The sequence below is a fragment of the Nannospalax galili genome, unplaced genomic scaffold (genome assembly GCF_000622305.1).
Source record: "Nannospalax galili isolate Female #2095 unplaced genomic scaffold, S.galili_v1.0 scaffold215, whole genome shotgun sequence".
NCBI classification, from domain to species: Eukaryota; Metazoa; Chordata; class Mammalia; order Rodentia; family Spalacidae; genus Nannospalax; species Nannospalax galili.
Genome location: NW_008338533.1, coordinates 3672079 through 3684407, shown reverse-complemented (window position 1 = coordinate 3684407; position 12329 = coordinate 3672079). Strand labels below are relative to the sequence as shown.

The window sequence follows — 12329 nt, the reverse complement described above, 5'->3', positions numbered from 1 at the left end:
TGAATTAATATATATTATTGAACTCAATATAAGCCCTGTAAGACATAAAATTGGATGAGTTTTTAACCTTTAAAAAAGATCTCCATTTCATCTTAGAATATTTTGTTCCTTGCAGAAAGACTCATTGTTTTTGCTACTAACACTGAGATATTGGCACACGCATCTCTTGTATGTGTCTGATTATTACTAGTCATAATCAGTTGCACTTGGATCCTTGGCGCCTGTGTATGTCTGTAAATTAATAAATAAATCAATCAATCATTTTTTAAGCCTAGACGCAAAGCCATGGCCTCTTCTCAGTCACAGTTTCATGTAGACTCTGATCACGTAATTAACATGTTCAAACAGAATAATTGACCATTTTAAAAAATTGCATTTCTGGGGAGATAATTCAGTTGGTAAAGTGCCTGCCACACAATCAGGAGGAACTGAGTTTGATGCCCAGAACCCCCATAAAAAGCTGGCTGTGCTGATGTGCGTTTGTAATCTCAGCCCCAGGGAGGTAGACAGGGTGAATCTCTAGAGCTCTCTGGCACCCACCTAAAAAGCTGAGTGTGGTGGCGCATGTCTGTAACCCCGGATTTGGGAAGGAGGGACAGAGCCAGGTGGATCTGTAGTGCTTTAGTTCCATACATTATTTTGATGCCCAGTGAATCTGGAGACCTTTCCGCTTCCTGTGTAGTCTGTGTAGCCTGCACATTGAGCGTCTTGTCATGGTGTTTCCTCATGAGGCCGTGTTACCTTTTCTGTCACCGGCCTCTTGGCTTTTCTAGGTTGGCTGGTTAGGTTTTTGTCAGCTTAACACAAACCAGAGACACCTGGGAAGAGGGACCTCAGTTACGGAATTTCCCCCATCTGATTGACCATATCTATGAGGCATTTCTTAAGTGATACTTCATGCAGGGGGGCCCAGCCCACTGTGGACAGTGCCGCTCCTGGACGGGGCCTGAGCTAAGGAGGGTAACCAAGCAAGCCAGTGGGGAGCAAGCTAGTCAGAGCCTTCCTTGCGGTCTCTGCTTCAGTCCTGTCTTGTGTTCCCTCCATGGGTGTAACCTATAAGGGGCTCTGAGCCCTCCTCCCCACCTTGCTTTCTGGTCATGGTGTTTATCAGAGCAACAGAAAAGCCAACAGACCAGTGAACGCTAGGTTCTTAGCGTCATTAAGCTGAATATGAAGACAAGTATGCCTTATTTACTTAAAGTTCTTAGTTATTTAATGTGTGTGTATGTTATGTGGGTGTGTGCATGCCACGGTGTGTATGTGGAGGTCAGAGGACAACTTTCGGGAGTGGGTCATCGGACCTGGCAGCACCTCTACCTGCTGAGCCGTCTCGCCAGCCAGACCACTAGTGTTTTTAGGAGGCAGCTGGAATACAGCCTGGGCTTTGTGGGCCTAGCTTCTCCTTGTCGCTTTGCTTCTGCATAGCCTCTTTGCACCTTTAGACCATAATATTTTGTTATGAACAGCTGTCTCCGTTCAGGACGTTAGAAACCCAAGATCGCAGTGCTGGCAGCTTCAGTGCGTGGTAAGGCGTCGTCCAGAGTCTGTCTCCAAGCTCCGCCCTCAGGGTGGCTTCAAGACACTAATCCCATTCCTGAGGACCTCCACCTCCTTGACCTAAGTATCTCCTAGGGCCCCACCTCCTAACTACTGTCAGGGTAGGAAGGGAACGATCCTCTGTTCTCAGGAGATAGACAGTGAGGATAGTCAGTGTTCTTTCAGTGGAGGGTCACCGTGTTCCCTGCAGAGGGCTGCTTTAGGTTTCTCCCTGGGAGGCTGGAGAGGCGGCTCAGCAGGACGAGCTTGCTGCCGTTCCAGAGGATGCATGTTGGACGGCTCTCAACCATCTGTAACTCCAGCTGTGACATGGTATATGTGACCACAGACACACATACACAAATAAAAATGAAATCTTAAAAGGAAAGTCCCTGCACCCCACCTTGTGTCAATGCCCTGTACAAATAGGAAATCAGTCCCTTAACACAGACAACTATAGAACGATCTCCAGAATGGCCAGTCTAAATGCATCTGGAGCCCAGGCTGCCTCCTGTCAAAGGACCGAGATTACAGTCTCACATAGCGTGAATGCTGACCACTGTCAGTGAGAACCCGAGCTCATGTAGGGTTCTCTCTGCTCTGGCAGCTTGTAATGGGTTAGTGAGTTGCACAAGGTCACAAAGCTAGGACACACTCAAGCCTGAGCTCTTTCTGCCCTTTGCCACCCCACTTTGGGCCCATATTTTAAAATGTCAGTGTCTGGTGTTTCCGTCCCCACCCTGTCCTTTTTGGTGAGCTTCCTCTTGTCCTTGTCACGTCTCCGTCCTAAGTTTCAGTCTGAAAGAAAACGGGCTGTGGTTAGGGTTAAAGAAAGTATAGTCACAGAGGGGCCCTCCTTCCTGCTTCCTCTTCTTCTCCTTACCTGAAAGACTCAGACCTGGTTTTGAGCTAGGTAACGTGAGATTTCTTGAAGTCAGTGTTTGCCTTGTACAGCACCAAAACTGTTGCCGTTTGGCCCTCTGCCTCTTGCATGAGCATTCGGTGAGGGGGTAGATCTGACACCCTAAGTGTACTGAAAAGAGCAGTTTTGCCTGTTGCGTAGAAATTTGACTGTACGTAGGTCTCTCCAAGCACAGAGCCAACATTCCCCAGATCTTGCCCTTCTCCTTCTCAGTCCTGAAGTACACTGCTTGCTTATCTGGGCAGGTACATTACTCTCTCATAGGTTTTAAAACTGTAGGGCAAGCTTTTAGGTCTTTGAATACAAAGTACTCTGGAACCCAATACAATATTTAGAAGAATATTGTAGCCAAATGAGGGTGTAACCAAGTGTATCTAATGACTACGGGTTCTGTTAATGTCCAACAAGTGGTGACAGTTTAATACCGAAATAAAAACTGACTAACTGGGATCAGCTACTTGACACCTCCTCCTCTCCAGTCTTACTTGTCTAAGAACCAAGCTGAGCCTGGGCAGCACACCTGTAACCCAGCACTTGTGGGGCCGAGTCAGGAGGACCATGACTTCCAAGCCAGCCTGGGCTACACAGCAAGACCTTGTCTTAGGGGACCAAAAAAGGGGCATTTAGGGCAATGTGTGTGTGTGTGCTTACACATGTGTGCCCGTGGGTCTTCTCCATGTCTCTGCACTTTCTGTGTACCATTTCTGTGAGCCTGGGTCTCACTGAACGAGTTCACCGATGAGGCCAGCCGCCTGGTGTCCAAACTCAGCCCTCAAGTCTGCTTGTTAGGCACTTTAGTCTGGGCAAGATCATGGAGATTAAATTCTTGGTATTTAAAATTTTCATAATTACATCATATCAGTTGGTCATCTAATATCTAAGATTATAAAACTTGGCATGTATGCAGAGCTACATGTATGATGTAGCTCTACAAAAAAAAGTTGTCACCAATTTAGCTTCCAAGAATGTTTCTTAATCACTGTGCTGGACACAGACTGGTCACCTGGGAAGAAGGGACCTTAGAAACCTTTTTTTTTTTTTGGCCTTGTGTGTTTGTGTATTATATAGTTTAATTTTGAAATATTTTGGATGCAAACAAACTTAGGATTTAAGAAAATCTGAAAGCTGGGGGCTGGCTCAGCAGTTAAGAGCACTGGCTGCTCTTGCAGAGGACCTGGGTTCGATTCCTATCACCCACATACCCACATGGCTAGCTAACAGTGGTCCCTAAGAATTGCATTTTCTTAACTGTATAGGAGTCCCAGCCCACTGTGGGCCTGGGCTGTCTAAGAAAGCTTGCTGAGGGGCTGGAGAGATGGCTCAGCAGTTAAGAGCATTGGCTGCTCTTGCAGAGGACCCGGGTTCAGTTCCCAGCACCCACATGGTGGCTAGTAACTGTAACTCCAGTTCCAGGGGATCCACGCCACCTTCTGGCCTCTGCCTGCTTACACACATGGGTTCATTTACATACATGTAGGTAAAACACTTATACACATCAATTAGAAATAGCTAGTTAGCTGAGCAGCCAGGAGAAGCGATCAGCAAGCCGTGCTCCTCTGAGGTCTCTATTGCAGGCTCCTGCCCTGCCTGGGTGCCTCCCTGGCTTCCCTCAGTGATGGACTGTTATACGGACATGTAAGCCAACTAAATCCTTTCTTCCTCCAAGTTGCTTTCGGTCAGTGTTTTATCACAGCAACAAAAAAGTTAAGACATCTATCAGGACATCTGTGAGTTGGGGTGTCTGGCCGTAGCTAGTACTGTAGACGCGGGACAGAGCTGACATTCTGTCCTGGCTCACTTGGCCAATAGCTGGTGGGTTTGCATCACATTCTGCTGGAAAGATACTTTGTGAAGAAAGCCCAGACACTGAACAAATGGGCATGGAGCTCTTTTCCACTGAGGCCGCACCACCTCCTTGTCTGTGTTGTCTCACAGTGCTGGTCCCAAAGGGGACAACATCTACGAGTGGCGGTCAACCATTCTCGGGCCTCCAGGATCTGTGTATGAAGGTGGTGTGTTCTTCCTCGACATCACTTTTACACCAGAATATCCCTTCAAGCCTCCAAAGGTAAGCAATCTCCCAATTTATTCTTAGTAATTCCTATGAGATATTGAGGGTTCAAAAGTAATCACAACTAGGCTCTTTTTTCCTATGCCTTAAATCCAAGCATATCGTGCATACCAAAGGACCTCTTTGAGTTGACTTCGCCTCACTTGGCATTTCTAGGAGTAAGGGCTTAAAATTGTGCTATGTATAGTAGTGTTATTAGCAGCTGAGAATCAGTCCCTCTTGTCCCCATAGACAAACTTCTAACAGTTAAAGCCTGTGCAGCCATGTGGCTATTGGAAGCAGACCTGCTCTTCGTTGACTGGTCTAGTTCAGATCCGCAGTGCTAGGCCTCCATTCTTGAAATTAGGAGTTAGACACCAACAGGAACAGCAACAAGAGGTAACTGGAAAGCGAATTTTAAAAATATATATTTTATTATTTTTATGAGTGTATTGCCTGCATGTATGTGAGTACATAATGCCATGCAGTGCTGCGGAGGTCAAAAGAGGGCTTCAGACTCCCCTGGAACTGGAGTTAAGGGCGGTTCATAGCTGCCATGTGGGTGCTAGGACTCGAACCCAGGTCCTCTGCAAAAGCAATCAGTGCTCTTAACCGCTGGGCCGTCTCTCCAGCCCTGAAAAGCTAATTTTTGATTGGTAAAAGGGAATTTTTTTATCCATACACTTCACAAGTAAAAATCAGAACCTCAACAAAGAACTCTGGTGGCCTGTGCTACCTCCTTCCCCATGGGTACTCCATTTTAATAAACTGTGATTTGGGTAGACAGTCTAGATCTACTCATAAAAGGCCTGTGTGTGCAGTGTTTGCTAGCTTTAAGGGATTGTGGTGACAACTACAAGGTTGACTCTTGGAGTAAGTGCTTAAGACTTAAGACATGTATTACTACCAATGGACACAAGAGGTCAGCAAACTAACGATGAAATGTTCCTATTTCAGAGGCCTCCTCACCAGGGTCCTGCAGGTCACTGTCTCCTAACAGGAGTAGGAGTCAAGTAGCACCAGTCCCAGAATGCCTCTCTAGATACACAGCAGAACAGTGTCCCACATACATAAAACGTGGTTGGGCTGAAGGAAAAAAAGGACGTCCATATTTAAAACATTAAAATTAAGCCAGAAGGATCAAGAGTTTGCAGCCAGCCTGGGATAGAGTGAGCCACAGGCTAGCCTTAGCTACATGGCAAGTCCCTATCTAAAAACAGGAAAAAATTCCACTAATCAGGAACTGAGGAAGCAGTAGTCCCTTCACTTTGCAGTGGGCACCACCTCCAAATGAGGCAAGCTGGTGTCAGTCAGCGAGCACGTCAGTCATCAGTTGCCTCTCAACCTGGTTACTTTGCCGTTTTGAAAACTAAGTATCTGGGACATTGTTCTCAATTGGATCACTCGGCTAAAAACGTAAAAGCTTGCTGTTTGAAGGTTGCTTAACAATACCTTGTTTCTTAGGTTACATTTCGGACAAGAATTTACCACTGCAACATTAACAGCCAAGGCGTGATCTGTCTAGACATCCTCAAGGACAACTGGAGCCCCGCCCTGACCATCTCCAAAGTCCTCCTGTCCATCTGCTCACTCCTCACAGACTGCAACCCTGGTAAGGCTGATAACCAGCTTCCCCAGAAGCTCTCACCACATAGACTGAGATTCTCTAAAGACAGAAAATCCAAGTCTTCCAGGAATTTTCAATCAAGGGAGGCTCAGCTTGGGTGTTTTGAGAATAGGCATTTGTGCGGAGCTGGGCTGGGTGGCCTTGCTGTGTGTGTTAGGTACTTTTCTGTTGCTGTGATAAAAACATTGACCAAAGCAACTTATAGAAGGAAGAGTTTATTTGGCTTATGATACCAGAAGAATTAAGAGTCCGTCATGGCGGCAGAGGTGGCTGGAGCAAAAAGCTAAGCTCTCATGTCTTACAGCAAGCACAGGAAGCAGAGAGTGACTGGAGATCCCACAAGGGTTAAGGACTCTTCTAAGTGACGTGCTTCCTCCAGCATGGCCACACTTTCTAAGACCTCCCGAAACATCACCACCAACTGGGGACAAAATGTATGACTACTTGGAGCCTGTGGGGACATGCTCATGCAAACCAACACTGTCGTTTTTCAGTGCTGGTTCACTAAACATCTGCCTCACAGCCAGGGGTCAGTTTTGAAAGTGGTATTTTTCTGCCAAATACTTAGTGATTACAGAACTGTGATTGTGTCGGGACTAGTCCTTTTTTTTTTTTTTAATTTTTTGTCTTTTTGAGACAGTCGCCCTGTAGCCCCAGCTGTCCTGGAACTATGTAGACCAGGCTGGCCTTGAACTCACAAAGATCCCCCTGCCTCTTCTTCCCAAGGGCTGGGATTAAAGGCGTGCACCACCACACCTGGCCTCTAATTTATTATTTTTATTTTATGTGTATGTGTGTATTGCCTGCATGTAGGTCAGTGTACCTGTGTTGTGCAATGCCCAAGGAGGTCAGAAGAACCTGTCGGATCCCCTGGGACTAGAGTTATGGACAGTCGTTAGCGGCCATGTGGGTGCTGGGACTCGAACCTGGGTCTTCTACAAGAACAACCAGTGTTCTTAACCACTGAGCCATCTCTCCAGCCCCCAGGGCTAGTCCTTTTAAAGTAAAAGGGAATTACTCTTTCCTTGCCTAACCGACATATCAATTATTAGACATTTCATTTCTAAAAAGATATTTATTTAGGTGGAGGTCCAGGGGGTTTTCTTTAATGAGGCCTAAGTTTTGATTAACCAACTTAGCCTTTTCTAGGCACATGGTGTGCAAGTGAATGGTGTAATGTGAAACAGCCGCTAAGACACCACAGCATCCATGGGGAGCCTACTGGTGCACACAGCTGGCCCTCTGGAGCCTTAAACATCCCAGACTCTTAAGTTGGGTCACACATGAAGAACAGAGCAGAACTGGGTGTTAACCTTTTGGGAGAGGTATGGAAGTCAAGTCAGACATTCTGCCCCCGTTTTACTTTATATTTAAAGATCAGAAGAAAAAAAAGACGTGTTTCAGCCATGGGCTTGATGACAAGTACTTGCTATGGAATTTCACAGAGGTGTCTACTTGCCTTTCTCCAAAATAATCTCCATGCTTTTCTTCCAGCTGACCCTTTGGTGGGAAGCATTGCCACTCAGTACATGACCAACAGGGCAGAGCACGACAGGATGGCCAGACAGTGGACCAAGAGATACGCCACATAAACTGGGGGTGCACAGTTCTTCTTGTCTGTCACAGAAGAGAGCTGCTTCGTTTGAAGGGGTGGGAGAGGGTGGGAGTTGGTACAGAGTAGGCTATTTCTATAACAGATATTATTCAGTCTTATTTCCCAAGATTTTGTTGTAACTTAAGGTATCTTGCTACAGTAGACAAAAGCTGGTGATAGCAACTTTTAAAACCATCAGTTCTGCAATATTAGCTGATCTTTAGTACAGAACGGAATGTACGTTTAGACATTTGGGTTCAATTGCTTTTAGTCTGTAATTTCAAAAACAGCTTAATTTTGTACAGGTTATACACATGGGCCATTTATGTAAAGTCCTAAGAAGGAAACAGTGATGATAGCGTCATCTCGTATAGTAAATGGACAGCGGCTTTGTAAGACACCGAGTAGGAGATGAGTAGTTAATGTATTTTAATTTACAAGCAAATAAACTTTAACGTTTTATTAAGGTTTGAATCAGGATTTTGGAGAACCTGTAGTGAAATACCTTAAGCTGTTAACTGTGCGGCGTGGAACAGGACTCGCTCAGTACGGCTCTGTGTTGCAGACTTGTCGGGTCTGCTTTTGTTACTGTGCTAATAAACATTACGAACAAGGCCTGGCCCTGCTGTGTTCATTCACGCCCCACTGGTTTGCTGGTTCTTTTCATATGAAGCATGCTAAGGAGTGCACACTCTTTGCAGAGGTCATCCAGGTGCTTCACAGTAGACTTGAATATGTTTTAGAAAAAGCTGAATAGTTCAAGCCAAATCCCATTTGGTTTATCAACAGGGCTAACTGCAAAATAGAAAAACTCTGGCCAGGCGTGGTAGCGCACGTCTTTAATCTGAGCTTTGAGAGTTCAAGGCCAGCAAGCGCCAGGCCAGCTGGGGCTACAAGGAAGACCCTGTCTCAAAAAGACCTAAAAAACTCTGATTGTAATCCTGTTTATCCTGACCTTGAGTTCTACTAGACTCAATGTGAACGAAATCATGACTTTTGTTCTACTGAGCAAACCCTCCACGAAGAACTCATGTAGCGTCCACACTGTTAGCCGTTACTGCTTCAGTTTGCATACACAAAACTGTCACATTTGATAATCTTAGATACTAGATGATGAACCTTTGTTTGTTTGTCTTTCTGAAACAGGTTTCCCTGTAGCCCCAGCTGGCCTGGAACTATGTAGATGGCTGGCTTTGAACTCAAAGATCTGCCTGCTTCTGCCTCCCAGAGTGCTGGAATTAAAGGTGTGCACCTCCATGCCCGGCAGATGATTACTCTTTTTAAAACAAAGGTATAGGCCTGTCAGGATGGCTCAATGTGTGAAATCTGATCCCCGTGTAAAAGGAGGGCCAACTCCACAAAGTTGTCTTCTGATGTCCGCCTGGATGCTCACAGTCATTAGGAATCTGGGAAATTATAATGAATGTGACAGCTTCTGACACAGGCTGGAGGAGTTCCACCTGGGTGCACTGTGTGCTCTCCAAACTTTATTTTGCTATTATTAACAAGTGCAAAATAAATGTCAGAATAGGTGTTAAATAATATAATTTATGTCAGGCAACAGTAAACTTAGCCCAATAATTTAATTATAACCTAAAGTGCATTAAATTACTACCTAGAGGTTTCCTAAGGGCCAAAGGTAGCCACAGGCCCTGTGTTAAGTACCAGCCTTCCACCGTGTTCACAGACATTTGACGACAGCCACTGCCCTATAAGGCTCCTTCAGTTTTCGGAGCTGGAGTTCCCTTTGTTTTTCCTCCCGGGTAAAGGGAAGCTGGATTTGCTCTGGGGCTGGGAGAGCTTGCTGGCTAGTAAGGTGAAGGGCTCGATTAGAGTCCTCCGGTCCGTCACTGTCACCTCCCACAGCCGCACTTTCTCACTCTTTGCCCACTGCTGTGCTACTTCGGTGTCCACTTGTCTCTGCTCCGAAAGGTCGATTTTGTTTCCTAACACGACAATCGTCACCTGGAAGGAGATTAAAGACTGCACTAGTACCTTGAAGCTTCAGCAAAAGATGGAGCTATAGATCAACATTCTTTACCAAACTTTTATTGAGGTGATCCCAGCTGCTCTTGGGGCTGAGGCAGTAGGATTGCAAGTTCAAGGCCAGCATGGGCCACTGTCAGAAAGAAGAGAATGGTGCGTGCCTTAACACCAGCATTTCAGAGGCAGAGGCACGTAGCTCAACATTAAAAAAAAAAAAAAAAAAAAAAGAAGCCAGGTGTGGTGGCGCATCTTTAATCTACCCTTTGACATCTCCATCTACAGTTTCCCTGCTAGAGAACAGCCCAACATTAAAAAAAAAAAAAAAAAAAGAAAAGAAGCCAGGTGTGGTGGCGCATCTTTAATCTTAATCCCAGTACTCGGGAGGCAGAGGCAGGCGGATCTCTGGGACTTTGAGGCCAGCCTGGTCTCCATAGCGAATCCAGGCCAGCTGGGGCTAGAGGGAGGCCCTGTCTCAAAAAGACCGAAAAAAGAAACAAGGAGGCCTGGGGATGTGGAGAGCTTGCCTACCAAGTGTGTTCTCAAACTAGTAAATATTCTAAAGCATGCGTAAGGGAAGGGAGGTATGGGTGCTGAGGTTGGACCTCAGGGCCTCCTAAACAGGGTTCTATCACAACACACACTGTCCCTGAGTTCAGAACCAGAACCTCGGGCTGTCAAGGGCACAGTGGGCGTGGTGGTGGTGGCACACAGACACACCTTTAACCCCAGCACTTGGGAGACAGAGGCAGGCCAATCTCCAGCCTGATCTACACAGTGCATTCCAGGCCAGGACAGCTGGCACTAGAGGATGCAGTGGGAACCAGACTTCACAGCAGTCCTCTCTACATGCCCTTCTTAAGTGTTTTTCCTTCTGTTTTGAGATACAGTCCCACTATGTAGCCCTGGCTAACCTAGAATACTTGGTATGTAGACCAGGCTGGCCTTGAACCTGTAGTGTACACCCTGCATCCAAGTACTGGGGTTATGGACTTGCCCCAGCATGCCCAGCTTGTTTTTGGTTTTGTTTTCATTTATTTATTTGTGCGTATGTGTGAGGGATCTCTGTGGTGCTGGAAGTTCTGAATCTCAACTATATCCATGCACACATCCTATTCAGAGCACCGTACTATGACTTTGCAAGATGATAGCAGCACTGGACTGCTGTGAGCAGGACAGTGCACACCTACGGGTGTGAGGGGGATGCCTGCCAGAGCACAGGAGTCTGAGGTCAGCTGGAGCCACACAGCAAGATCCCACCTTTGTATCAGTAAACCATCAACTAGAAGAAAATACAAGACAGACGTGAGCCTACGATAATCTCAAGACACTCAACATAAAATTAAATACAGCGGGAGCTGTAGAGATGGCTCAGTGGGGAAGAGCACTGACTACTCTTGCTCAAGACCCAGGTTTGGTTCCCAGCATCCAGACAACAACGTAACTCCAGTTCCAGGGAAATCTAATGCCCTTTTCCGACCTTCAAGGGCACTGCAGGACACAGGTGCACTTACACACATGCAGGCAATACACTCATACATATAAAATGAAAGTAGATAAAACATAAGAATCTAGGCTAAAAGGGCCTGTGTGGCTCTGAGGATGATGACCGAGCACATGAAGGGTCTACGTAGAGAAGCCGAGATGAGAGCTCCGGGCAGGAGAACCAGCCACGCAGGCAGAAACTGGTAGGTGGGCAGAGGCCAACTACTTACTAGTTTGCTTGCTTTTTTTTAGGAAAGATAAGCATCCTAGCTGGGCTCCGGAGCCGTGAAGGCATACCTTGTACAGAGTGAATGAGCAAGAAACAGTGCCGAATGCGCTTGGCACTGCCCGTCAGACACGTGGAAATCCTAACGGCACGCTCCGTCCTCATGTGACACTCACCTCTTTCTTGTCTTTGAACTTATCGATTTCCTTCTTTAGAAGCTCCACTCTTTGAAAGGATTCAAGGTTATTCACACTGTACACAAGAACAAAACCATCAGCAAATGAAAAATAATGCTTCGGCAGCTCCACGCCCTCCTGCAGGCCTCGGGTGTCGTACAGGTGCAGCTGTTCCTTCACGCCTCGGTCTGTCTCCACTGAGGCCATGTACACATCTTCCATGGTTTCAGAGTCCTCCATCCCTAGACAGGAAGAACCAAGGCCGTGCTCACCGTGCCCCTGTCCTCAGCAGCCTGGCTTTGGAGGATTCATGTGTACCAATGGGCAATAATCACACTGCATTTACCTGTCTCACTGAAAATGAAAAGTAGTCATTCATCAAAAGCACCATGTCATGTCTTCTCTTTCATTTATTTTTGTGTATGTGTATGTGTGGGCTCATTTGCTATAGCTCATGTGTAGTGATCAGAGGACCACTTGCAGTTAGTCCTCTCCTTCCGAAACCTGGGGACCCTGGGACTTGAACTTATGTTGTCATGCTTGGCAGCAGGAACCCTTATCTGTTGAGCTATCTTGCTGGCCTGATATTCATATTTGTGAAAATAAAGTCACTATAACAGTATTTCCTTCTAAAACTCTGCCCTGTGTATATTATATACCTATATTAAATTTTTATTTATTTATTATTTTTATGTGTATGTGTGTATTGCCTGCATGTAGATAAGTGCAC

At 46.1% G+C, this 12329-nt stretch overlaps 2 protein-coding genes across 7 annotated transcripts in view; one reads left to right on the top strand and one right to left on the bottom strand.

Annotated features, from left to right (window-relative positions):
- Ube2e1 (ubiquitin conjugating enzyme E2 E1) overlaps positions 1-8344 on the top strand; it is a 54755-nt gene extending 46411 nt beyond the window's left edge. Inside the window, exons 3-5 of one of the 2 annotated variants that reach the window (XM_008833154.2) lie at positions 4394-4526; positions 5973-6120; positions 7630-8344. In XM_008833154.2, the coding sequence (XP_008831376.1) occupies positions 4394-4526; positions 5973-6120; positions 7630-7727 (379 nt within the window). In that variant the 3' untranslated portion in view covers positions 7728-8344. The remainder of the gene's footprint in view (positions 1-4393; positions 4527-5972; positions 6121-7629) is intronic. The other variant, XM_029563529.1, reaches the window with a different exon arrangement.
- Positions 8345-9183: 839 nt separating this feature from the next.
- Nkiras1 (NFKB inhibitor interacting Ras like 1) overlaps positions 9184-12329 on the bottom strand; it is a 14189-nt gene continuing 11043 nt past the window's right edge. For 4 of the 5 annotated variants that reach the window (XM_008833151.2, XM_008833152.2, XM_029563530.1 and 1 more), the window contains one exon: positions 9184-9694. In XM_008833151.2, the coding sequence (XP_008831373.1) occupies positions 9452-9694 (243 nt within the window). In that variant the 3' untranslated portion in view covers positions 9184-9451. Of the gene's footprint in view, positions 9695-11599; positions 11994-12329 lie in introns of those variants that run through there. The other variant, XM_008833153.3, reaches the window with a different exon arrangement.